Source organism: Glycine soja, chromosome 20 (assembly GCF_004193775.1).
Source record: "Glycine soja cultivar W05 chromosome 20, ASM419377v2, whole genome shotgun sequence".
Taxonomy (NCBI): Eukaryota; Viridiplantae; Streptophyta; class Magnoliopsida; order Fabales; family Fabaceae; genus Glycine; species Glycine soja.
The window spans coordinates 49,212,320-49,238,910 of record NC_041021.1 but is presented as its reverse complement, the minus strand read 5'-3'; the positions used below and the strand labels follow the sequence as shown (position 1 = coordinate 49,238,910).

General features: G+C 38.4%; 1 protein-coding gene across 2 annotated transcripts in view; it reads right to left on the bottom strand.

The window, feature by feature from the left end:
• The window catches only part of LOC114403311 (protein CHROMATIN REMODELING 20-like), a 45,555-nt gene extending 19,351 nt beyond the window's left edge, over positions 1-26,204 (bottom strand). Inside the window, exons 1-14 of one of the 2 annotated variants that reach the window (XM_028366190.1) lie at positions 25,887-26,204; positions 24,963-25,087; positions 24,753-24,815; positions 12,993-13,088; positions 12,821-12,913; positions 8,279-8,469; positions 7,970-8,204; positions 7,120-7,233; positions 5,115-5,198; positions 4,270-4,812; positions 3,505-3,836; positions 2,444-2,534; positions 2,146-2,361; positions 1,243-1,362 (exon numbers count right to left, since the gene is read on the bottom strand). In XM_028366190.1, coding sequence (XP_028221991.1) covers positions 1,243-1,362; positions 2,146-2,361; positions 2,444-2,534; positions 3,505-3,836; positions 4,270-4,812; positions 5,115-5,198; positions 7,120-7,233; positions 7,970-8,204; positions 8,279-8,469; positions 12,821-12,913; positions 12,993-13,088; positions 24,753-24,815; positions 24,963-25,085 — 2,301 coding nt within the window. In that variant the 5' untranslated portion in view covers positions 25,086-25,087; positions 25,887-26,204. Of the gene's footprint in view, positions 1-1,242; positions 1,363-2,145; positions 2,362-2,443; positions 2,535-3,504; positions 3,837-4,269; positions 4,813-5,114; positions 5,199-7,119; positions 7,234-7,969; positions 8,205-8,278; positions 8,470-12,820; positions 12,914-12,992; positions 13,089-24,752; positions 24,816-24,962; positions 25,088-25,886 lie in introns of those variants that run through there. The other variant, XM_028366191.1, reaches the window with a different exon arrangement.
• Positions 26,205-26,591: the final 387 nt, after the last annotated feature.

Here is a 26,591-nt window from a genome sequence, read left to right as displayed (position 1 = left end):
GTGGGTCATTTTATAGCAAGTAGCCTTGTTTCTGCTTCAGTGACCATGGATTTTGCTGTTTAAAAATATTAAACTATAAATATTTCTTAGTTCTTACCCTCAGATTGTCATTATCACAGTGTTGTTAAATGGCGGCCATGGCAACGTCATGGCGGAATTGTGTAGCGGTTTTTTGAAAAAACGCCACCGAATAGCGGTGGCGTGGCAGGTTGCAAATGGTGGCGCCATGGCGGTCATGGCGGCGAGGCGGAAAATGGCGGATTTTTTTTGTTTTCTGTCCGCGGTAGGAGTTGGGCTGACCCAACCCAACCCAACCCTACCCAGTAATTCATTCAAAATCTTAGCCCTCCCCTCCCACGCACCTGTTAATCAAAACGCAGCCCTCCAACCAAAAGCAAACCAGCCACACCCTCCCCAGCACCCAGCGTCCATACCGCAACCCACCCGCACCCAGCTGCACCCAGCCGCGACACCCTCTGCAGTATGCACGTAGAACGCAGCCAACAGCGGCAGGAACGGCGGTGCGAGCATTGGCAGGAACGGCAGCGCGAGCACGGGCCAGGAACGGCGACCAGCACCCCCACGAAGGCAAACAACATCGCGGGTGAAGTGGTGCCCTTCAGCTTTTATTTTTTTTTTAAATTTTGTTTTTGCTGTTTGACACCCCTTTTTTCTGTCTGCAGCTTTTTTTTTCATTTTGCTATTTAACACCCTCTTTTTACTTTTGACTTTATATATATGTATTTTTTTTCAATTTCAATGACTTTATATATATGTATTTTTTTTTGTCCGCCATGACATCCGCCATTTTATGCTACGCCATCCGCCATTAACAACATTGCATTATCATCAAACACTACTAAAATTAATTTACCATCCATTTTTGGTGGAATATCTAATAATTGAAGACTAAAAATCCAATAAAAGACTACAAATCTACCTACACTAGGCTAAACAGAGTCACATTGTTGAGTAATATTTGTTCAATTTGATTTAAACTTCAATCCAGAAAAGAACAGATAATCATGATTAAATATTGCAAAAGGACGATATTGATAATTTTTTAAGAGCAAACGAAAGAGAGATGAAAAAAGTATGTAAGGTGTACTAAAAACAGTGCAATTTCACAGAGAAAAACACTGATCTGTCATATGGATTTTCAAAAAACAGAATTCACTCTTTAATTATGTCTACATAATAGCTTATCATAAAAAAAATCTATCTACATAATGAGTATAATACCTGAAAAGTTTTACCAAGGCCCATGGTATGAGCTAGAATACATCCAAGACCTTTATCCCCAGACTTTACTTTTCTGATTGACTGTATTATATTTTCCCACATGAATCTTATTCCAGTAATCTGCAAACATCAAACAAATTAAATTGTAGAAAAATACCAAATCCAAAAAACCAACAAACACAATGTAAAAACTTCAAAGATGCTTGAATAAATGGCAATAAAAATTTCAAATGAAGAAATTGAAGATGTAAGAATGGTGAAGAGTATGATTCATTCATACTCCATACTACTATGGTATTCCCAGTTTGCATGTTTAGCAATTAAACCACCTTTTGTGCATGTTCGGTTTGGCTTGTTTTAAAGAAATAATATCTTTTTTTACATGATCATGAGAGATATTAAAAACGGTTGTTTCCTGAAAAATAAGCTTTCCCAAACATGTGCTTACTCTAGTACCAAATGAAGGCATATCAGCTTCCAAGATGAAGAATGCCCATGTTGACTGATTATAATTGCTTGGCAGGGTGCAAACAAAAAATTAAAGTCCAAACAGGTATTCAGAGTTTCCTAAAATCCTCCAGTTAGAAGTTAGAACCCCAAATAAAAAGCAGACAGTCAAACAGCCAGAAGTACCAAACTGACATGCAGCATATAGTTTTTTCTTTTTTCATTTTCTTCCAATGCTATGCAACATGCAAATAACAGTTGAAAGTTCAAACAGAAACATGTGTACTTCTTATGATCTAAAGTGAATCCTAATAAGGTTCGTTATCCCAAAAAACAAATAATTCAGGATAATCTTGTACAGGACCTTAAGCTAAATAAAGAACTAGGTACAATGAAAATTCCAAGCAGGAATGAGAATTTATATCCAGAGAAGCAACTATAAAAAAAATCAAAAACCTGATGAGCCTTCAGTTTAGCGGAAATGCTAGGAGGAATTCTAACAGCTTCTTCACCTTTCTCCCTCACAACATTCACAATGTAACCTGCTACTGCATCACCAAGAACTTCAACACTTGCACTTTCTGATAAATTCCCATTACAGCCGTCAGAGCTCATTTCAAATGACGAAGCAGAAAACTGTCCTCGCAAAGACTTCAGGCGTTCCTGACGTTCCTAAAGAAGTATGGATGATAATGAACAATTTGAACCAGCAAAACCAGTGTTGGCAGAACAAAATCTCTCAAGAAAATCTCACCTTTTCAATTGCAATTTTCCTCTTTGTCTCTTCTCCTAATTCAGCATCATCGAGTATCCTCCGAATCTTCTTTTTGTGTCTTCGCTTGGAGCTGTAAAGAAAAAAGATAAGATCCGATAATGAATATCTCTGCAATTCATATGTGGAGATTATTGATGATAACTGGCAGTAATTGTAAAGTTAGAATAGTGCAACAAAAAAAATACCTGTGAACCTGAGAATTCCATGCACATGATTTCATATCAAAAGAGAAAACTACATGAAATCTTATAAGGAATGACTAAAAGAAGATCTAAGATGAAAAACAGTAAAGACAAAAATATTCAACAGAAACCCATACTATTGAAGAGACTAGAGGTTGTGAAATGCTTGAGTGCTTAACCCACTCAGCTGATCTATATTTATATAGACTTAGGGAGTAAATAAAATGTGAAATTTACAAGAATATTAATAAAGTTCTAGTACCTATGTACATGCATGTGAATTCCTAGATACATGAATATGTGACTAACTAGGTACATTAATAACTATTCTTTATTGGAACAAGTACCCATGCAATGTGTGGAACAAGTACCCATACAATGTGTAATTCCAACACATACAAATCAGCAAATAAATTTGCCAAATTGAGATGTACGCTCCAAAAATCAAGAGAAAACAAAAAATAAAATATTTTCCAACCACCTCCATTTTCTTTTTTTGGTCAGCAACTACCTTCATTTTCTTAATCATCAGAACATGTTAATACAACAATAACCATATGGAAAAAGTATGTACAGATTTAAGCATCATTAACCATCCGCCAATATCATTAATAGCCAAGTCTCAACCATAAATTGTCAATAATTACAGTTAGTAAGCATAAACAATTAAAAATTTTAAAAAGAAAACTATATAAGCCATGATGTTGAAGAAGGAAATCAAAGAGTCATATGCAGCACAAAAAGGCAATCAGCAATCTCAGGATAAGAAGCACGAGCATGAGGCAATTAGATATTCAAGAAAATGACCACGCCATAGGAAGTGCTGTCAATGAATTAAGCTTGTAACGATGACTTCACCTGATTGTAACATTAACCTTCGCATCTGAATCATCTGAGTCATCTGAATTATCTGAATCATCTGAACTATCTGAATCACTACCAGAACTGGAAACTATTAAATCAGCAGCCCCCACAGCTTTCGCTAGTTGCAAGGACAGCTTTTGCAAAAGATTTGGATGGCAACAACAACAATGCCAGCTAGTGTCCTCAACTCCAGGAACCAATTCTACACCAATATTCTTCTTTAAACATTTGGTGCAGAATAAAATCTTGCATAATTTACAACAAACTAATTCACTGCTTCCTCCACACCATGTACAGTAACCCTCAGAACAATCTTGTCCCTGATCCTGTGACAGGTAAGCATTTAAATTGAGTTTTGAGCCTCCTTTATGGATATAGAAATATTAACTTGAGATTGAGATGCTGTGGAAGATCAGTCTAGCTCAAATGAGGGAAACGCCATCTATTAATATTTAATGAAACACACTACTTAGAAAAACAATATTTTTTCAGGTTGCTTAAATGAATAGCTTCTTCCTCCTCCAAAGCAAACCCAGACAGAATTATTTACCAATTTACACAATCAAAATAGATGCTTGTCCTTAAATGGGATGACCAAAACCTTATGGATTCAAACTGAAAAACTGTCGTTGAATTTTATTAACAGTAAAGCTCAATTTTACTAATATACTAAAACAAAAGTACACAGGTATGAACCAAATATCCCACAGAATTCTAGTACAACTTCCAAGCAAAACATTAGTAGATTTAGGCTCATACCTTTTTATGTGTCTTTTCTTTTAATAAGCAATTGCAATCTCCACAAGTAATCACTTTCAAGAAAGGGTGTGGATGCACTTCAAGGGCCACTTTATCACAAACTGTGCACCAAAATTTTTCATCCAGACACTCCGAAGGAAGAGAAGCACCACCATTGTTACATAAATCTTCTTTTACCTCTTGAGTATTGCAATCTAATTTATTTTCAATGACCTCTGCTTCATTATTACTGTCAATAACAACAATCCGACACTTTTTATTGTCAGCATCAAGCTCCCCACTGTTTACACGTTTGATTCCTCTCTGTTCAATATCATCTGACAAGCCACCAGTACTCGTAAGTTTTTCTTTGTCAACATGATGACTGGCATCAAAAACTTTAATTTTATCAGCCTCCATAAGCACACATGCATCCTTGCCACTGTCAGACACAATTTTCCCATCATCGCTAGTTCCTTCATTCACAGCAGGGCTTAAATTATCAACAAATGAAGGTTTCTGTATGTGGTTCTCCGTCAACAGCATAGGTGTGCTCATTTCTCGCTGAATTACACTCCAAATTAGTAAAAGGATATGACAATGTCAAAGGAACAAAACCAAATCAATTCAATCATCAATAAGTCATACGATTTCCAATTAGGGTCCAATACTCAATTATGAATACCAAGAACCACTTTTTATTTAACCTATACACGAGATCATTAACTGGGGTAAATGATACCGAAATAATCATAAATCATTTGCGTAAAACATCTCAAAAATAACATCCATAACAAAAGACACAAGCAATGTCACAAGTTCTGGGTCAAGCAAAAAAAAAAGGAGAATTAAGTCATAAAACTCACCTGTTTACTTTTCCTTTTTTGCCTCCTATGTTTCAAACGGATTTGAAGTTTCCTATCTACAATTGCATCATCCTCTTCTTTGACCTGTAAAGAAAGTGCATGAAAATATAATTAACTTCCTAAACAAGGGCAAACATATTGACATGAAGCCTTTTTGTATTAGCATTTTAATTCATGGCAGGGTGCAGCCTTTTTGGTTCCTATCCAGACTCTATTTTAGTCTGACTTGGAACCAGATTATGACCATCCAATTATATGTATTCCAAGTACCTCTGGTACTTATTTCTCATATATATAAATATATTTATCTTTGCTGATCAAAAAAAAAATATTGAAATGAAGAAAAAAAAATATAGATATGCAAAATATTTATAACATGAAATACCACTATATGAACTAGTATCATAGCCCGGTTTGGTACATGTAAGCATATCAGTTGGTGCTTGTGTGCATCTGTTCAGAGTATGCATGAATATTCAAAAGGCCAAATGTCAAACACCATAACTAATTTTGCAGTCATATCATAGTTATCAATCTCACATAGCACTATAGCAGAGTGAAGCAGATGACCCCAAGCATGCTAAACTGGGGTTCATAGTTCGGAACAGAAAAAATAATGGAGTGCGAATGTCACCACTGAAAATAGTGCCAAAGATGGCTGGGTGTTGGTCACACAGCAGAGAGAACAGAGAGGCGTGGGAAACTAGCATCCAACTAGGGTTTCTCCGAGTTATGAAAAGGGGAAAGGAAAAATATGTGTTTCGAAATATCTCACTCTAGCACTGCTATTGCACCATTAGGGGGCTGCCATTCAAAAACACACCTATTTTCAAATATTTTTGTGGCACATTGCCATTCTGCACTCATGATACATGACTATGTTTTGTAAACAATTAATATTGTTATTAGTCTGTTAGACTTAGTCTAATTAGTCATCTGTTGTAGACAGTTGTATATAGCTGAACCTCCTTTGTATTTGCCTTTTTCAGAAATACAACTCTCAGTTTTCATTTCATATTTCTCTCTCTAACATTTCGATTGTGGTAATCAGAGCAGGGTCTGAACCCTAGCGACCTATCCCCCTTTTTTTTGCTAGCACGACTGAGATCTTGCGATCTCTCTTGCAAATTCAACCTTCTTTGAGTGATCTTCGTGATTACATCGCAAGTTCTGATTGGATCTTTTCTCTTGTTTGTGGTTTTCTCCTTGCAATCGCAGTTCTCTCTTTTTGTGATCTGCAATCTCATTTTGTGGTTTAGGTTCTCGATTTCTGTCTGCAATCTCTATTTGCTGACTTCATTTGCGATCTCCGTCAGATTGCAATTTCTGTTTGCAATCTCAACTCGCCCACCTTTGCAAACTACGTTCGAGATCCCCGTTTGCGATTTCAGGTTGATCTCAATTTCTGCCTTCACCATCCAATCTCTCTCCGAGGTGTCGCTCCGATCGTAAAGATAATTTTGAGAACACAAAAGGAATGAAATAAAGATAATAGATAATATATTTATTAGAGTACTATAAGGAGCTGCAGTTATTCAACTGCAGTTTCCTCCGGCTTCTAGTTGAAGCTAGTTAGTTACTTCTAGTAGAAGCTAGTCAGTTGTAACTAGTTAGTTAGTTAGTTGTTAGCCAATTCTGTTAGTCTCTCACTTAATAATATGATTTAATCCTTAAATTATTCAAACTCATTTCATGTTATTCATCAAAACTCAAAGCTGATACCAAGAAAACTAACATGAAACATGTTTGCATAATTTAAAGACTGAACATTTTGGCAACCACTTAATTACATTTATTACATAATTTAAAGACTAAACATTTCGGGAACAATTTAATTTTAGGAAATAATCACTTTTTTCCAAAGCTCTTTTAATTCAAATTAAGTTAATCCAAATTCACACTAAATCATATACTTCATTTTTATCAGGTAGGTTGTTAGTGTAGAACACTTTCAAGGATCAGCATCCCATTTTGCTCGACAAATAAATAATGAATTGATAACTACCTTTTTAAATTGTCTCCTTTGCTCATCAGAAAGATCTAATTCTCTTTCATTTGCAATGGCAGCTGCAATAAATGGATCCGTAGAATTTCCATCAACATCATCAATCTCCTCCACCTAAAGAAAAAGAATTTCCAAAAAGAAAAAGGTAACTAACATGGTAAGCATACATCACCTATGGTGAAGAACATGCTTTACGAAACAGCTGTCATAATGTATTAAATTATGTAAAAGCCTACAATTTAAGAATGCATTGAAAAGATCGAAATTCCATATATCATAAAACTTAACCAAATTTCTACATATAGAACAAAACCATACAATCAGAGCAAAAGATAATTCATCAATTCTTAAACAACAACTCAACAATCATAGGATCGATGCACACCAGGGCAATGCCAAATTATGAGGCAAATTAACAAATTTAAACAGGTATTCAAGGTAAGTAGCAGGAAAAGGAAAGGCAGTGCATGCTACATTTTACAATGTTAGGGACGGTAACTGAGTAAAACCCAACAAATGATTTTTACAAGGAAACATGAGAACAGATGAATTACAAATGCCATTTTTTTATTGGATAAAAATAACATCACTGACATTACCCAGCCATTTCCTGACATTTATTTATATATTCGTACAGAACTACATATAGTCCAAATCATCAAGAATCCAAATTCAGGGCATCTCAAATTCAAGGGTAGGTGGGAAAAACAAACGATGAATAGAAAAAAATAACAACAGCTCGCTCCAGTAATTAAACTTTCTTCCTCATCATTTGATTCCTTTGACATATACATACAATAAAAAGAATATAAAAAGCAGCAGTAAACACAGTCAAAAATGTATTTTCCACCTCATCAACTCCAGGAAATTTGAGTCCCATCAAGGCAGCTTGCTGTGGAGTGCTGGCCAAATAAACAGAAGCCCAATGCTTACTGCCAAATGAAGCATCAGTGCCACTCCCATCAGAAACTATTTTATTGAACAGATCCCAATCCCCCTCATTCTTTACTGGCTCTTGGGATTCATCACAGAGTCTTTTTTGGAGAAAGCCACTAGCACCCTCTTCCAATAATTTACCATGCCGCCTGAACCAACACCAAAAACTTATAAGATAACATATTTGATTGTTTCTAGATCCAATGCCATATAAGAACCATACCTTCTAACAGGTCTGTTTACTTGCAGATGTTTCTCAGCATCAGCAATTGACTCAGAAATTTCAGCAGTTGCCAGAGAGCCAACCCAATGATTCCTCTTTTTCCATGCTTCAGTGGAGCAAACATTAGGAGCTTCTCTTTCAATCAACTTATAAAGGCTAGGAAGCTCAATGCCAGCCCCATCAAGTTGTTCCTACACAAGATCATATCAATAAATAGCAGAAGAAAAATACAAGCACATTTCAACAAAGACAGAATTTATAACAGCTCCAACAAAATTGCCACAACAACCAAACAAAAATCTTAGCAACTTGGAATGTTTTTTTTTTATCAGCAAAGATAAGTATTTATATATAGATAAAAGAGTACCAGGGGTACTGAAATACATATAGGTAGATGGCCGTGCAAATGGTTCCAAAACAGACTAAATAGAGTCTATGAAGGAACCAAGCAGGCTACATCATGATAGGAATTGCTACTAATGTAAGTGTCTTTTCATTATTAATACAAAAACCCTTCTCTAATGTTACTAGACCACTGATTGAAATGTAGTGAGAAGTCCTTCTCCAAATTGGATAACCATGTCCACAATAGGAAAGCTGCATCGTCAATCACTTTGTTGGCGTCGAAGGAGTCATTGGAGAATATAATCTTATTCCTCTTCTGCCAAATACTCCAAGTTACTGTCAGCCACCAGCATCTCCATCTAGTAGTTTGTATCCCCCCAGCCATTATCAACCCATGTTGGAGGAAATGTTGCTTTGGGTCATTCGGGAAAGCTGCAGAGATGTTTACCCATGATAATGATTCCCACCAGATAGGAATGATTTTCCTGTAATGAAAGAACAAGTGTCCTGCATCCTCTTCCATATTTCTGCAAAATGGACAGCTCCTATCCATGACCTCTATTTGTCTCCTATGCAAATTTATTTTTGTAGGCAGCCTATTCCTGAGTAGTCTCAAAGCAAATACTGCATATTTAGTTGGCACCTTTAGTTTTCACAGCTCCTCAAAGGCCTCATCCTGTATCCCGTCAACTTCTGTCCCCCTCATTAGATTGTAAGCAGTATGCGCCGTGTATTGCCCTCTATTGTCTGCCATCCACACCCAATCATCCCTTCTATTCACCTGTATAGTCCTACTGTCGATGTCTCTTAGGAAATTAGTGGCCATTGGTATCTCATTGTCAAACAGTGTCCGCCTCCATGATAAGTTCCACTCCCATTCCCCAACCCTAAAGCCTCCCATCTGCTGGATGAATTGATTCTATTGGCACGAGATAAGGTACAATCTGGGGTACTTTGTTACCAGTGATGCCTCTCCATCTAGCCACTCATCCTCCCAGAATTTAATCCTATCTCCACTCCCCACCCTCCACTGTATCCCTCTTTTGAGCTTTTGTCCCTGTTGTTAAGTCTGAAAAGCTATCTTTAGATCCCTCCACCACATTGAGTCTTTGATACACCCCGATGCTTCATCCAATCCCCTCCACCCACCGTATTTTGACTCCAAGATCCTTGCCCATAGTTGTCCCTCCTGCTAGAATAGGTTCCACCTCCACTTGCCTAGCAGGGCAAGATTGAAGGTGTTTATGTCCTTCACGCCCAGTCCCACCTTTTCTTTTGGTAGGCAAACTTTGTCCCATTTAATCCACGCAATCTTGTTATTATCTGGACCACCTCCCCATAAAAATCTTCGTTGCAATCCAACTAGCTTGTCCTCCACCTTCTTCGGTATCTTGAAAAAAGACAGAAAGTAAATGGGAATAGAATTTAGGACTGACTGGATAAGGGTTACTCTCCCCCCAAAAGACAAGTGTCTTTGTTTTCACTTGGATAATGCTCTCTCACACTTTGCTATAATAGGATCCCACATTTGGCCCCTCCTCGGATTTGCACCAATAGGTATTCCTAGGTAGACAAATGGAATGGACAACAAGCTACAGTTCAGCCAACTGGTTGCTTCAGACTTCCAACTCTCTGGCATTCCAATTGCTCCACAGCAACTCTTTGCAAAATTAATCTTAAGGCCTGATGCAAGTTCAAAAATTCTGAGAATGACCTTAATTTCCCTAATGTTCTCCTTTAATGTCTCTCCAAAAAAGATTGTGTCATCCGCATATTGAAGGATGCTTATCTCAACTCTGCTTGATCCCATTGCGAATCCCCGGTACAAATTTCTCTGAGTAGCCTCTCTCACCAGTCCATTTAATGCCTCCGCCACAATATTGAAGACAAAAAGTGCTAATGGGTCCCCTAGGAGAAGGCCTCTCTGTGGTGAGAACTCCGCCAAGGGGCTGCCGTTAACTAGTACCGAAATAGATGCAGATTTTAAACGTGCCACTATCCACTGGATCCATTTATCACAGAAGCCCATTCTCCTTAACATATATACGAGAAAATCCCATGAGACCGAGTCGTATGCCTTCTCATAGTCAACTTTGAAAACTAGACATGGCTTCTTACTCATTTTGGCTTCTTCCACCACCTCATTTGCTATCAGTACAATTTGTAGCAAATGTCTCCCTTCTATAAAAGCGGATTGTCTTTCATCAATCAAGATTGGCATAATCTTCTTCAATCTGTTTGTCAATAACTTAGCTACTATCTTGTACATACATCCAATGAGCGATATTGATCTGTACTCATCCAAAGACTGCGGATTTGTCACCTTAGGGATTAAGACAATGAAGGAAGCATTACATCCTTTTGGGAAAATTCCATTAACATAGAATTCATCCAAGAACCGTAGAACATCCGATTTCACTAAATGCCAGAATCTCTTGATGAACTTGAAATTAATGCCATCTGGTCTCGAACTTTTGTTACTCCCACATCCCCAAAATGCATCCTTTATTTCCTCCTCCAGAAATCTCCCTGTTAACATGTCATTGTGCTACTGGCCAATAGACTGGAAATGAATACCATCTAGGTGGGGTCTATTATGATCCTTTTCTTGGAATCGCTGTAAGAAAAATAGTCGGGCTGCCTCTTTTACTCTCGCCGGTTCTTTATTCCATTCGCCATCAATCCATAGCCCATGCAAAGAATTTGAATACAAGTGATAAATTGGTGGTTCACGGTGGCACAATGGCAAGACCTCAAGGTAAGAGAGATAAACAGGCCATTATAACCTAATTACTAATTGCTTGAGTTTATAACAAGGCGCCAACATTATAACCTAAATTAGGCTTGTAATAGTTAAGGGATCATTTTATTAGCTGATCATGAATTTTATGCTAGTTTACATATTTTGGGATTGTACTTAAGACCCAATTGTATTTGATGATTTTCTGCTTATATGGTGAGAAGAACATTGACTTCGGAGTTTATCATTATTTTGAATAAGAATTTTTCAACTTATCTTCTCCATAAGTGAGAATCTTTTCCAAAAGGTTGGACAATCCTCTACTAAACAGTATGAAGAATTATATGCAAATTCTTATGGTAAATTACCCTCCTTTGACATCACAGTTGCCAAAATTCCTATAGGGTTAAAGTTTTCGGATTTTGATTGACAAGGTAAGCAAACAATGTTGGCTTCAGAAGCTTTGCTCATACATAGTCAGACTTAGATTTCAATCTGTGGTTTACTTCCGTTTCAGCTTTTTACTCATATCAGAGATGCTATTTCAGCAGCAAAAACTTGTGTTTTTTTTTTTTGCTCGGCAAAAATATATATATTACGTAGATATTGGAAGTACCAGTGGTACTGAAAATACAATATGGGGATTATGTAACCAGCTGGTTCCTATGGTTATTACAAGGATCCGAGCCAGCTCTACATTACCCTGTTACAACAGGCCAGCCCCTATCCTCCCAACCTAGGTACAGAAGCCTACTCTTAGATTAGGGGACCATCGGTTAAAGTGTAATACAAAATCTTTCTCCATTGATTTGAACCATGTCCAAGTTAGTAGTATTGCATCATCCAGCACTTTGCTTCCATTGAACAATTCATTTTGAAAACAACACACCATTGTGTTGTGATTACCACAGTTCACAAGGAAACAACACACCATTGTGCTAAAGCTTAATAATAATAAATTATGGTGATGAATGAATTTCAGCATTTATTACGTCAATTAATCTCAAATACAAGGCACAAAGGGTGAGATCAAAATCATAGACTTCTATAATCAAGGTATTTTATATGCAAAACTATAAAGCAAAGGTAATCACTAGCATTTTTAAAACTCCAAAGCTGTTGTCCACCCCCTGGACCCTGCTCAAATAAAAGGTGAGCATAACATGTTTAAGATCACAGCTCAATCTGTCACCACTCACCAGTGATCTGGGTTATTGCAAATTCAGATATAATTTAATCAAGTTCGGTCTGAACTTATTTCTAAGGGCTATTTTACATTATAAGTATCATGGCCAAAAAGAAATAAATAGAAAGACCCAAATCAATATCATAAGAAGCAGAATACAAATAAGACCAATTTCTAAGTATTGATAGTGATAAAAATTGATAACAGCACAAAGAGAAAAGCAAATATTACAAACCAAAATATCTATAGAAAATCAAAAATGAAATCAAACCAGTAAGTGGGCACTTTCAGTTTCAAGGTCATCCAGAACAGCTTCCCACTCTTCTTTAAAAGTAGCCATCTCATCAGCAACAGCAGTTTCCAACTACAGACAAGATACACAAATCATAAGTTTAAAAAAAAAAAAAAGATAAAAATAACCAGGGACAAAGAGAGAAACCAACATCATCCCCTTGAAGATTTTGTTTCAATTCTTGTCTAACTTCACTCTCCACTTTAGAAAGAGACTCCTCTTCAAGAGCCTCTTGAGCCTCTGCAGCCTAAAAAAATGTTAGAGGACCTCCATTGTTGTTGTGAAATTACACAAATTCACTCATTATTAGAGTTGAGAGAATTTTGAGAGAAGAGAAGAAAATGAGATTGAGAATTCTAATGTTATTCAACCCAAGTCTCAACAGATTACAGTTACAGATTACATAGATGATCTAACATCTAACTAACCCAACTGTCAACTAACTAAAGTTAGTTGATACAGCTGTCACTTAGCTGTTACACACTAATGTCCTCTTTACTAACTGATCACAAACTAACTACTAACCACAGCAACAGTTTATATTTCCACAAACTAATCAATTATAGTAGGAGGAGAAATGCTATCAGGGGTTTACTGATTGATGGATCTTGGGTTGAAGACCCTCTCTTGGTAAAGGCTGAGGTCTTACAGCACTTTCAAAATAGATTCCATGAACCCCAGCTTCAAAGACCTAACTTAGATGGGGTTCAGTTCAATGTATTGACTGCTTTTCAAAGGGACAGAATGGTAGAACCTTTTACAGAAGAGGAGATCACTCGTGCTGTGTGGAGCTGTGGTAATGATAAAAGCCCAAGGCCTGATGGGTTTAACTTCAGATTTATTAAGCATTTCTGGCAGCAGCTCAAACCTGACTTCCTTAGATTTTTTGATGAATTCTTTGTTAATGCCTCCTTCCCCAAAGGCAGCAATTCCTCCTTTATTGCTCTCATTCCTAAAGTGAAAGATCCCCAAGCTATCAACGAATTCAGACCAATATCCCTCATAGGCTGCATTTATAAAATTATAGCCAAATTGCTGGCTAACAGACTGAGAAAAGTCATGCCATATCATGTAGATGAAAGGTAGACAGCATTTATAAAAGGCAGACAATTGCTTCATGGAGTCTTGGTGGCTAATGAGGTGATTGAGGAGGCTCGAAGATCCAAGAAGTCTTGTATGGTCTTTAAGGTGGATTTTGAGAAGGCTTATGATTTTGTTTCCTAGCATTTTCTCATATATATGTTGAAGAGAATGGGGTTCCATGAGAGATGGATGGATAAGGGCCTGTCTCACCTCAGCTTCCATCTCTATTCTTGTTAATGGTAGCCCTACTTCAGAGTTTAAGCCTCAAAGAGGGTTGAGACAAGGAGACCCTTTGGCTCCACTACTCTTTGACTTAGTGGCTGAAGGACTGACAGGGCTAATGAGGGAAGCAGTATCTCAAAACTGCTTTAGAAGCTTCCTGGTGGGGAAGCACAAGGTTCCTGTGGATGTTCTTCAGTATGCTGATGATACTGTGTTCTTTGGAGAAGCTTCCATGGAGAATGTCAGAGCTGTGAAGGTCATTCTCAGAAGCTTTGAGATGGTTTCTGGGTTGAGAATTAACTTCGCAAAGAGTCAGTTTGGTGCTATAGGCCAACCTGAGGAATGGTGCAATTCTGCTGCTGTCTACCTTAACTGTGCACTGTTACAGCTTCCTTTCTGCTACTTAGGAATTACAATTGGTGTTAATCCAAGAAGAAGGGTGGTCTGGGATCCAATTATAAGCAAGTTTGAGGCTAAGTTGAGTAAATGGAACCAGAGAAATATCTCTATGGTTGGTAGAACCACTCTTATTTTTTTTTTGGAAGGCTGCAAATATATATATATATCATTAATAGGTAAGCCAGTACCAGAGGTACCAAAGAGTAGAATTACAAGGCACCAGAGTGCTACCCTCCAAAACAACACACAAACTCAACATAAAAATTCAGACCCAAACCCATCTAATCAACAAAAGTAGATATATTAGAAGACCAGTGATGGAAATTAATGCTGAAATCTTTATCATAAGCCTTTAACCATGACCAAGCTAAGTAAATAGCATGATCCATGACTTTATAGGGATCAAAATGTTTTCCTTGGAAAATCAATTGATTCCTATGCTGCCATATAGAAATGGTTAAGGCTATCCACCACCCACATCTTGAACTATAATTCACATTCGATCCAAACCCCTCACAGAATTGGTATAAATGATGAATTGGGTTAATGGAAAGGGGACCAACTACCCGAACCCATCTCATAGATTCCCACCACAGAACATTTGTCATTTTACAGTTGAAGAACAAGTGCCCCACATCCTCTTGCACACAGCCACATAAAGAACAGGTGTCTTCCTGAATACTGACCCTTCTTCTTAGGAGGAAGCCTATTTCTAAGAAGTCTCCAACAGAAGATTGCCACCCGGGGGGGGATATTCAGCTGCCATATTGCCTTAAAAATGTTGCCATCAGGGTTTGCTGAAGTGGTGTTCATGCATAAGCTATAAGCAGACCTAGTAGAATACTGACCATTAGATTCAGCCAGCCACAACATGTTATCTTTCACCTGTCTTTGAATAGGAACAGAGCTGATCTCCTCCATAAACTGAGCAGCCAAGAGACTTTCATGATCAAAGAGATTCCTCCTCCACCTCAGGTCCCAATTCCAGATATTATGATTGAAATGGCCCATATGGGAAATATGATCCTTTTGCTGTCTGCTTATAAGGAATAACTGATGATACTTCTGCTGCAGATTGTATTGACCCCCTAGCCAAGTATCAGTCCAGAATTTGATACTTTCCCCACATCCAACCTTCCAAGACAAATTGTCTTTAAAAATACTACAGTCTTCTTGGTGATACAGCTTTCTAATATCTTTCCACCAGTGGGAAAAGCCCCTTTTGTCAGATCCATTCTGGAATTCAGACCAACCACCATATTTTAAAGTTAAAATTCTGACCCAGGGCTGCTGCTGATCAGACGCAAAGCCCCATATCCATCTACCCATCAGAGCTATGTTGAATTTAGAGATATCCTTTATCCCCAAGCCTCCATCATTCTTAGGCAAACAGATATCATCCCATTTTACCCAAGGAATTTTTTTGTGGTCATTATCTCCACCCCACAGAAAATTCCTTTGGAGGGAGATCAACTTTGTGGCTACCTTCTGAGGAATTCTAAAAAAGGAGAGAAGATAAGTTGGAAGGGCATTAAGGACAGAATTTATAAGAGTGATCTTCCCAGCCATGGATATATTTCTTTGAGCCCATTTGGCTAGTTTGGACTTGAATTTATTGATGAGAGGCTCCCACACCAGCTGACTTGAAGGATTAGCTCCAATAGGTATGCCTAAATAGATGAAAGGATACTCCAGCTGTCTGCAATGCAGGATATTAGCTGCTTCCAAAGCCCAATTAACTCCACCACCTATAATCCCAAACTGACTTTTGGCAAAATTAATCCTTAACCCAGAAACTAGCTCATAACCTCTTAATAAGGCCTTTAAAACTTGAATGTTCTCCCACACAGCCTCCCCTACAAAAACAGTATCATCAGCATACTGCAATATATTTACAGGTTCCTTCTTCTTCCCAACCAAGAAGCTTCTATAAAGGTTCTTATGGACTGCTTGTCTCATCATTCCAGTAATACCTTCACCCACAATATTGAAAAGCAAGGGAGCTAGGGGATCCCCTTGCCTCAAACCCCTAGAAGGATTAAACTCCTTAGAAGGGCTACCATTTATCAAAATTGATATCGATGCTGAGTGGAGGCAAGCTGATATCCAAGATCTCCATTTTGGACAAAAACCCATTCTGCACAGCATGTAATCCAGAAAAGACCAAGAAACTGAATCGTAGGCCTTTTCAAAGTCCACCTTAAAAATCATCACAGGTTTCTTATTTCTCCTTGCTTCCTCAACCACTTCATTAAGGATCAGAATACCATGAAGGATGTGTCTTCCTTTAATAAAGGCTGACTGCCTTTCATCAATTAGCCCATCCATGACAGATCTCAGTCTGTTAGACAGCAACTTAGCTATAACCTTATACATACAGCCTATCAAGGAAATAGGCCTGTAATCATTAAAGGATTGAGGATGATTCATCTTAGGAATTAGAGCCACAAAGGAAGCATTGGTGCCTCTAGGAAAGCTGGCATGAGCATAGAACTCATCCACAAATCTTCTAAAATCTGGTCTCAAGATATCCCAAAATTTTTTGATAAAGTTGAAATTAAGGCCATCTGGCCCGGGGCATTTGTCACCTCCACAACTCCACACTGCTTCTTTGATCTCTTGGTCAGAGAAGGGAAAAGTTAGGTGCTCTCGTTGCTCTTGAGATATAGATCTAAAAGGGACCCCATCCAATTGCGGCCTTGAATAATTCAGTTCTGTAAATCTGGACTGAAAGTAATTAACAGCTGCCTTCTTCACTGAATTAGGTTGCTGAACCCACACTCCTTCAATATAAATTCCTGGAATAGCATTGTAGGCTCTCCGATAATTTATCATTCTGTGGAAATACCCAGAATTGCAGTCCCCCTCTTTCAACCACGATATCCTAGACTTTTGTCTCAACAAAGATTCCAATGCAATTGAAGCATTCCAAAGGTCCTGCTGAAGGGAATTTCTAATTTGGATCTCTTGGTCAGACAGAATACGATTAGAAGTTAAGTCCTCCATCTCATTAAGTTTCTTCTGGATGTTGGATATTTTGTTAGCATCAACATTCCCCTCCCCCTTACTCCACTGCTTTAAGACAACTTTCAAGTTTTTCAACTTATTTTTTAAAGCAATACTCCCCCAACCACCCTGCTGGTCATTATTCCAGGTGTCTCTCACCAGTTTCTGATATTGCTTCTGTTGCAGCCACCAATCAAAGACCCTAAAGGGTTTAGGGCCCCAGTCCACCATGTTAGTTTGTAGAATGATTGGACAATGATCCGATAAGTCCCTTTGCAGAACAAGTTGACAGCAGTCAGGCCACAAAGACAACCATTGATCCGAGACCAAGAACCTATCAAGCCTACTTTTCACATAACCATTAGGCCTAATCCAGGTATAGTTAGGCCCGACAGATTTAATTTCCAGAAGATCCAAATCAGAAATTCACTGATTAAAGGCTGAGATATCATGGGTGTCTATCCTTCTTTGGGATAAGCTGACTCTTTCCTCTGCACTTCTAATGCTGTTAAAGTCCCCAAGAACACACCACAGGCCCCCTGGGTTAGAGGCTTTCAACTGCCTTAACTCATCCCATAAAGCTTTCTTCCCTTCAAGGTCACATGGAGCATAAACGTTTACAATCACCAGCCTCTGATCATTGGGAATGCATCTCCCTTCAAGCATTAAGAAGCTCCTACTTTTCACCCTCCTTACAACCTCCAAGGTGGAATTATTCCACATACATAACAACCCCCCAGCAGCTTGCACTGAGGGAACATAATCCCATTGAGCAGTAGGATCCCCCCAAATGGCCTGACAAATATACTTATTAAAAATCTCCCTTTTAGTCTCTTGGATGCACACAAGGTCCACCTTGTGTTTTGAAATAATTCTTCTTATAGCAGTCCACTTAACCCCCCTCCCCAAACCTCTTGAATTATAAGAGAGTATAATCATGATTGTGTTTTTTTTATTCCCCTCTCTCCTGCCATCAAAGCATCTCTGTTCTCCATGGATAATAACAACTCCTCTACCTTGCTGTCTTGATTCTCACAGGATAATCCCATTTCCTTTAGAAGGGCACATTGCATGTGAAAAGAGTCCTTCGGTATATGGGTCAGAACATCAACCATAGGACCTGTAATTAAATTTGGCTTGTGTTGTAAAGGAGACATAAACTCAGCGTGAGGCTCTGAATTGCAAACCTCAAAAGGGTCCTCCACCTGATGGGCTTTAGATTTACTTTTCATCATCTCTTTTCTTCTCACATACACTTTATTAACTGAAGAGGTTGGGCCTATAAGCTGGCCCAATTCCTCAGCTACCAACTCAGAGGGAAGATGCGTAGCTGTACCCTTGTCCTTATCCATGACTTGAGCTTCGTAAGGTATGTTTGCCGCAAGGGGCAAAGCTTCCTCTTTGTCCTCTGCGGAACCTTTTTCTGACCTATGTTGGGTATCCACAAGAGTGTAAGTCAAATGGGCCTGGTCTAAAAGGCTGTCTTTGACAGAATGCTTTGCCTTTAACATGATACCCTGCATATCCCTTTCAGCTTCTTCATTTAAGGCTGCCCCATTTCGGGGAAGTTGGCCGTTGGAAGATGTCAACGCCACCTCTGCCCCTATACCCTTCATAATTTGAACTTTGCCCTTCTGAAATGGTTCCACGTCATCAATGGTGAAGGACCGGTCCCTGCAGCTATGAGCCAGGGTCTTTACCCAGTGGTCTCTGCGCGGATTAGGCGGAAGGATAGCGTCGGGGAAATCGGCGTCATCATGTCCTCCCCTGTCGTCGGAATCTCCACCTAGGTTGTCGTTGGAAACACCATCGGGGAAATCTGGTTTACCACTCTTATTAATGTTGTTTTAACAGCATTACCTCTGTTTTATCTGTCTTTTCTCAGGGTCCCCTCAGCTGTCATTAATAGGATCTCTGCCATCCAAAGGCAATTCCTTTGGGGAGGTAAACCAGAAGGGAGGAAGATTGCTTGGATATCTTGGAGTCTTTGCTGCACTCCTAAACATATGGGAGGTCTGGGGATCAAAGACATTAAAACCCTCAATAAGGTCCTTCTATTCAAATGGAAATGGATGTTGTTCCATCAATCTGACCAACTCTGGAACAGGATTCTGGTTTCTAAATACAATGGTTGGAGGGGCTTGGGGCAGGGACCTCAAAAGCAATACTTTTCTACTTGGTGGGCTGACTTAAGGGTCATTACTCAACACCAGAGTATGCTTGCTGCTTCTAACCAAATCTGCTGGAAGCTGGGTAGAGGTGACCAGTTCCTCTTTTGGGAAGATCCTTGGGGTGATGAAGGAATCCCCCTCAAAGATCAATTCCCGAAATTATTCAGAGTTTCTTCCCAAAGAGAACTCAGGGTGGCAGAGGTGGGATCTTGGACCGAGAATGGATGGGTTTGGAACATGTCTTGGAGAAGACATCTCTTTGATAATGAGCTGCAGTTAGCTTCTAAATTCATTGATCAAATCCATGCAACTAGGCTAAACATCAATCTGAAGGACACCTGGATTTGGAGAGCTGAAGCTAATGGAGATTTCTCAACTAAATCTACTTACCAAGTCCTTCAATCTAAGCTGGATGATCAAGGTCAGTATGTGGGGTTCCAACAACTTTGGAAGATAAAAATCCCCCCTAAGGCACTATCTTTTGCCTGGAGGTTACTATGGGATAGACTTCCTACCAAGGATAACCTGGTCAAGAGACAAATTGAGGTTGAAAATGACCTCTGCCCTTTCTGCCATAGTCAACCTGAATCTGCATCCCATCTGTTTTTCAATTGTGATAAGATTATGCCTATGTGGTGGGAATTCTTATCTTGGGTAAAGGAAGACAAGGTTTTTTTTTTTTATCGGCAAAGATAATATATATATATGAATATAAACCAAGTACCAGAGGTACCATGATTACAGAAGAATCCAGTGGGATGGTTCCCAAGACAAACTACATAACAGTCTCGGAGGGAACCAAACTGGAAGATAGATAAATACAGCTACTGCTACACTATAAATTCTACCCTCAACTAAGAACAAAAGCATCTCTAAGGTTAGAGGACCATTGATTATAGTGAATTGTGAAATCTTTCTCAAAACTTCTAAGCCATGACCACAATAAGAATAGAGCATCCTCCAACAGTTTGTTGCCATCAAAGGTGCCATTTGAAAATATGATCTTGTTCCTCAACTGCCACACGTTCCAAGTAAAAGCCACCCACCATACCCTCCATCTATTACCCCGAATTCCATCCACCCAATCAATCATATGTTGGGAGAAATTTTGCCTTGGGTGCTGAGGGAACACACTAAGCATGTTCACCCAAGACAGAGCTTCCCCCCATATCGGTGTAATTCTGCTGCAGTGGAAAAAAAGATGAGCTGCGTCCTCCTCCGATCTCCTACAAAATGGGCATTGAAGGTCATTAATCTCCACATTCCTCCTACGCAAGTTTAGCTTAGTTGGCAATCTATCCCGGAGTAGCCTCCAAACAAAAACTGCAGCTTTAGAAGGGATTCTTAGTTTCCATAATACTTCAAAATCTGCAGTATCCTCCCCCTCTATTACATTTCCCCTCAATGCAAGATAAGCGCTTTTTACAGTGTATTGGCCAGTAGGGTCCTGCTTCCAAACCCACTCATCCCGACTGCTAGGTTGGATTCGGATGCCTCCCACGTCATTTAGAAATGAGTCAGCCATGGGTATCTCGTTGTCGAACAAAAGTCTCCTCCACTTGAAGTCCCATTCCCAACCTATGTCTTTGAGGACTCCCATTTGCTAAATGAAATGATTCTGTTGACATGAGTTGAGATAAAGCCGCGGGTATTTGGCTATTAAAGCTGTCTCCCCATCAATCCACCTATCCTCCCAGAACTTGACTCGCTCACCACACCCCACCTTCCACACCATTCCATTATGAAGAACCAGCTCTTGTTGCGGATGATGGATAGCCAATTTCAAATCTCTCCACCATATAGAATCATTAGAGTCTCGTGATGCTTCATCTAAGCTCCTCCAGCCACCATACTTTGACTCCAACACTCTAGCCCATAAGTCTGTATGGTTTTGGAATAAACTCCACTTCCATTTGCCGAGCAATGCAAGGTTGAAACTATTGATGTCCTTAATTCCCAGCCCACCTTTTTCTTTTGGGAGACAAACAGTCTCCCACTTGACCCAAGCGATTTTGTTTTGATCGGGGCCTCTTTCCCATAGGAATCTACGCTGAATGCCCTCCAGTCTTTCCACCACCCTTCTAGGAATCTTGAAAAATGAAAGAAAATATATGGGAATAGATGTTAGAACAGATTGTATAAGTGTGACTCTCCCCCCAAACGATATGTGTCTTTGCTTCCATTTTGCTAGTCTCCTCTCACACTTTTTAAGGATAGGGTCCCACAACTGACATCTTCTCGGGTTATCCCCAATGGGGATCCCTAGGTAAACAAAAGGGATAGACAACATGCTACAATTCAAGAACTCAGTTGCATTCCGCTTCCACGCTTCCGACATACCAATGGATCCAAAACTGCTTTTTGCAAAGTTTATTTTGAGACCTGATACAAGTTCAAAGGTCCTCAAAATAGATTTAATCGCCTTAATGTTTTCCATTGACACCTCCCCAAAAAATATGGTATCATCCGCATATTGTAACAAGCTGATGCTCACGTTTTGGCTCCCCACTGAATACCCTTTGAAGATATTTTTCTCCACAACTTGTCTCATCAGACCGTTTAGACCCTCAGCAGCAATATTGAAGAGAAAAGGCGCTAACGGGTCACCTTGTATGAGGCCTCTTTGAGGGGTAAATTCAGCCGATGGACTCCCATTCACCAAAATCGAGACGGACGCAGATGATAAGCAGCCCTCCATCCAATGAATCCACTTAGGATAGAATCCCAACCGTACCAACATATATTTCAGAAATTCCCAAGAAACTGAATCATAGGCCTTCTCATAGTCAACTTTAAACACAAGGCACGGTTTTTGACTTCTCTTAGCTTCCTCCACCACTTCGTTTGCTATAATGACACTATGTAGCAAATGCCTGCCCCTTATAAATGCAGATTGCCGTTTATCTATAATGAATGGCATCACCTTCTTCAATCTGTTGGTCAGCATCTTACTCACAATCTTGTAGACACAGCCTATTAGTGATATAGGTCTGTAATCATTCAGAGCTTGCGGGTCAGCCTTCTTTGGGATTAATGCTATGAAAGACGCATTACATCCCTTAAGGAAGCGGCCATTGGCATAAAACTCGTCCAAGAAGCGGAGGATATCAGACTTCATGGTATGCCAAAAACTCTTGATGAATTTAAAGTTGAGGCCATCTGGACCTGGGCTTTTGTCACTCCCACAGTCCCACACGGCCTTTCTAACCTCTTCCTCCTGAAAGCTCCCTAGTAACATTTCGTTCTGTTGATGAGTGATTTTCTGAAAGCGGATTCCGTCTAGTGTTGGTCTATGAAAATCAGTCTCCTGGAATCTCTGTTGAAAGTACGACCTCACCTCCTCCTTCACCCTTTGAGGTTCAACAACCCATGACCCATCTATCATAACACCTTTCAATAGATTGTTCCTCCGAGGAAGACAAGGTTATCCAAGGCTTCTAACAGAAGATGGAAAATGTGGTGGTTAGCAGCTACAAATTCAATTTGGAGACTCAGGAATGATATTATATTCCATAATCAATCCTTTGACATCACTAAGTTGACAGATAGCACCTTATTCCTTTTATGGACTTGGCTGAGGGGTTGGGAAAAGGAGTACCTCTGGTACTTTATCTAGTTAATATAAATTATCTTTGCTTTCCAAAAAAAAACAAAGACATTCAAGATTCATCTTATGATATGAATCGATAGGTAGCCAAGACACATCAAATCATAGGATTTGAATTATGAAATGTATGATTTTAATGAATATGATGTCAGCATCTCAATTGGCTTAAGAGAGGTATCAAGGTGAAATTTCAAAATTTGCAAGAAATCGACAACGCTTGTGACCCAAGTACAGGCTCAATTTGTTGTTTCCAAACAAGAAAATTCTTGTCATCAAGTTTTTCAATGATTACACCCTGGGACCATGGGACTCACTGGAGAAGATGAATTTGGAGATTAGGTCATTGGATGTGGTGCAAATGTTGGTGCATGAGGCGCATAACTTACCAGAGGCTGTGAAGCCATAGGATCTGATCGCAATGGTGGCAGATGAGAGAAATTTGGAACCTCACGTGGTGGCAAAGGTAAATTTGGTGGAGAAAGATCCAAAACAATTAATTAGGCTTCAAAAGCTCTGAATACCATAAAGAATGAGAGAGAGAAAATCTTAGAAAGTTTGTGAAAATAAAGTTGATTTTGTAGGGACTGATTTAATGTGGGTTTGGTTTCATGTTAGATTCTCCAAAATCACATTGAAATACTAATTAACATGATTTTTTAGGTAAATTTTCACATGATCTAAAACAAAATAGCAAAACTAACCCCAAAAATAGGTTCAGCCTCGTGCAGTATGGGGATAAAAGGGGGATATTTCCATTTGGCATAGTTGTTGGAATGGCTAGCCTTTACACGTGATAAAGGGCGTTTTTCGTATGGTAGCCATCAAAGGCCGTGACGCACCATTATAGCCACACGACATGTTGTGGTATTTATTGCTATATTTAGAATCACTTAGTAAGTATCAACTGACAAAAAAATCAAACTCTAGCCAAACGATAAATGATTAATTATACTAATGATCTAATAATTAGTGAATATAAATAAATACAGTCAAATTTCTCACATAAATGCTAATATTCTAACAACTAGAAAAAGATATTTTAGTAAAGTGTTTACATATTTAGAAGAAGAAAAAAATTCAATTACTCAACTAGATAATGTTCAAAGAGGAGTTGGTGAGCAACCACTAAGTTGACTAGTTATTCATAAACTCGTTAACTACAAATATTAGTTTTTTTTTTTGTAATTTCCTTAAACAATTAAATAAACCTAAAAAATTCAATAATTAGGCAGTTATTACTGTGCAAGAAAGAGATTACAATTAAATTGTAATTAAAAAAATATAAAGTGAAGATACAACTTAGGATGTGCAATAATAACTGATAAGAGATCATGAAAGCTTAAATCGTGTGTGTTAGTGTGGTGTTGGGAGGGGGGGTATAACACATTGCATGGTTGTGTCTGTATAATTATAATTATAGTACCTTACTCTCCACTTCTAACAACTCAGAAATAAGATCTTGTATTTCCTCTTCTGTTAATGACTCCTGCATGAGAAGCGTACAAATGGAAATAAATCACACTAAAGTTAGTATTAAAAAAGCTAATATGGACAGCTAGGTTTTTATGAGTATTAAAAAAAACTATCATCGATAATCAAAGAGAGGGTGAAATAAAATATCTAGATAACTGACCCCAAGACGCATTCCATCATCTATTTCAGGAACTAAAGATTCCTCATCATCTGAATCATCATTGGAAGAACCACTAGAAGCACTCTCAATATCCACCACTTCATCCTCAGTTTTTCCCTCCATCTCTAGCAAAGGTTACATCATGAGGACATACAAACATACAAGACAGCATATTAAATAAGATGAACTATGTATGAAACTTATAACAGTACAACCTTCTCAGAGAATGACAAAGAGGCCAACAAGGTGGATGAAAAGTACAACATAAACAACAAACAGAATTACTCGAATAGAATCTAGACAACATATGTCTAAGTCATCTATCCCTCAGTGCCCACAAACCCATAAAAAAGTTTTTTTCTCCAATATTACTTGAATCATTATATAAATAAAAGAACCAAAATTGCTTGATTGAGAGTTTGGCAACAAGATCCAAATCATCTTAGCCATCTAATTTACTAGCGTTCCTTAGGAATATTGAAAACCTTGACAACAAACTCCATCCAAAATTTCTAAATTAGCATAGGCAGTTTCTATCTTGGCTTGGCTTTTTACAAAAATCTACCGCGAAAAATGAAATACAGCTAAGAAAATAAAAATGAAATAGAACCATGTCAAATTTGAGTAAAAGTACAGTCAAATGTCAAATAAGCAGTGCAGCAATGACCCCCAAGCCCTAAGGTAAACAATAAACCAAAGATTTAATTACAAAATATGTAGGAGTTATCCAAAATTTCTCAACACGTTACACGTGAAAAAAGTTCTCTCCGTCTACAATTTCACGCTAATGTTAAACAATAACAGTCCAGTGGTTGGTCGGGGATAAACACTAAACCTAATTAACAGAACCAGCATTTTGCGTAATGCTATTTATTGATTGAAAGCAAATATTCTGAATCACGCTATAAAACCGAAGCGTGGTACCTTAATCGCGGAAACAGAGGGAAATAGGGATGTGGTTTCGGAAATGGTTTCTGGATCTCTACGTTAGCATAGAAAATGAGAGAGAAAGGGAATTCGGTAGCAACCTCCGAAGAAGAGAATCGAGGTGGTTCGATCTTTCTTCCGAATAAGGGTACGGAAAGGAAGAGATTTATAAATATTATGAGTCGGGTAGAGTGTGGTGTGTTCTCATGTGCCACGCTGTTTCGGTGGTGTTTGGGGCGAAATTTGAAGAGGCATCGTGACGCGCCGTGAATTTGAAGGAGGGAGAAAGAGAGAAAGGACACAAATATCAACAAAAAAAAATGATTACCTTTTAAAAGCTTCACGATGAAATGAAACCAGCAGCGACTCGATCCTCACCGAACGTAGATTTTTTTTTCCCTCCTTTCTTTTATTTTTTTTTTTTAAACATTTATAACATGTTTGAATTGGATTATAAAATTAATTTTTAATGAAATTGATTTTAAAATAATATGACAAATATCATAAATTAATTTTCAACATGCAATCACTAAAATGGATTTTAGTTATTTATACATGTCTAATGTATTATTATTTATTGTTATATTGATATGATATTTGTTAATTTGAAATAAATAGGTAGGTTTATAATAAGTTATTATAATAAAATTAATAATTAAAATATTAGATTGTGAAATAAAATGCATCCCTTTAATAAAAAAT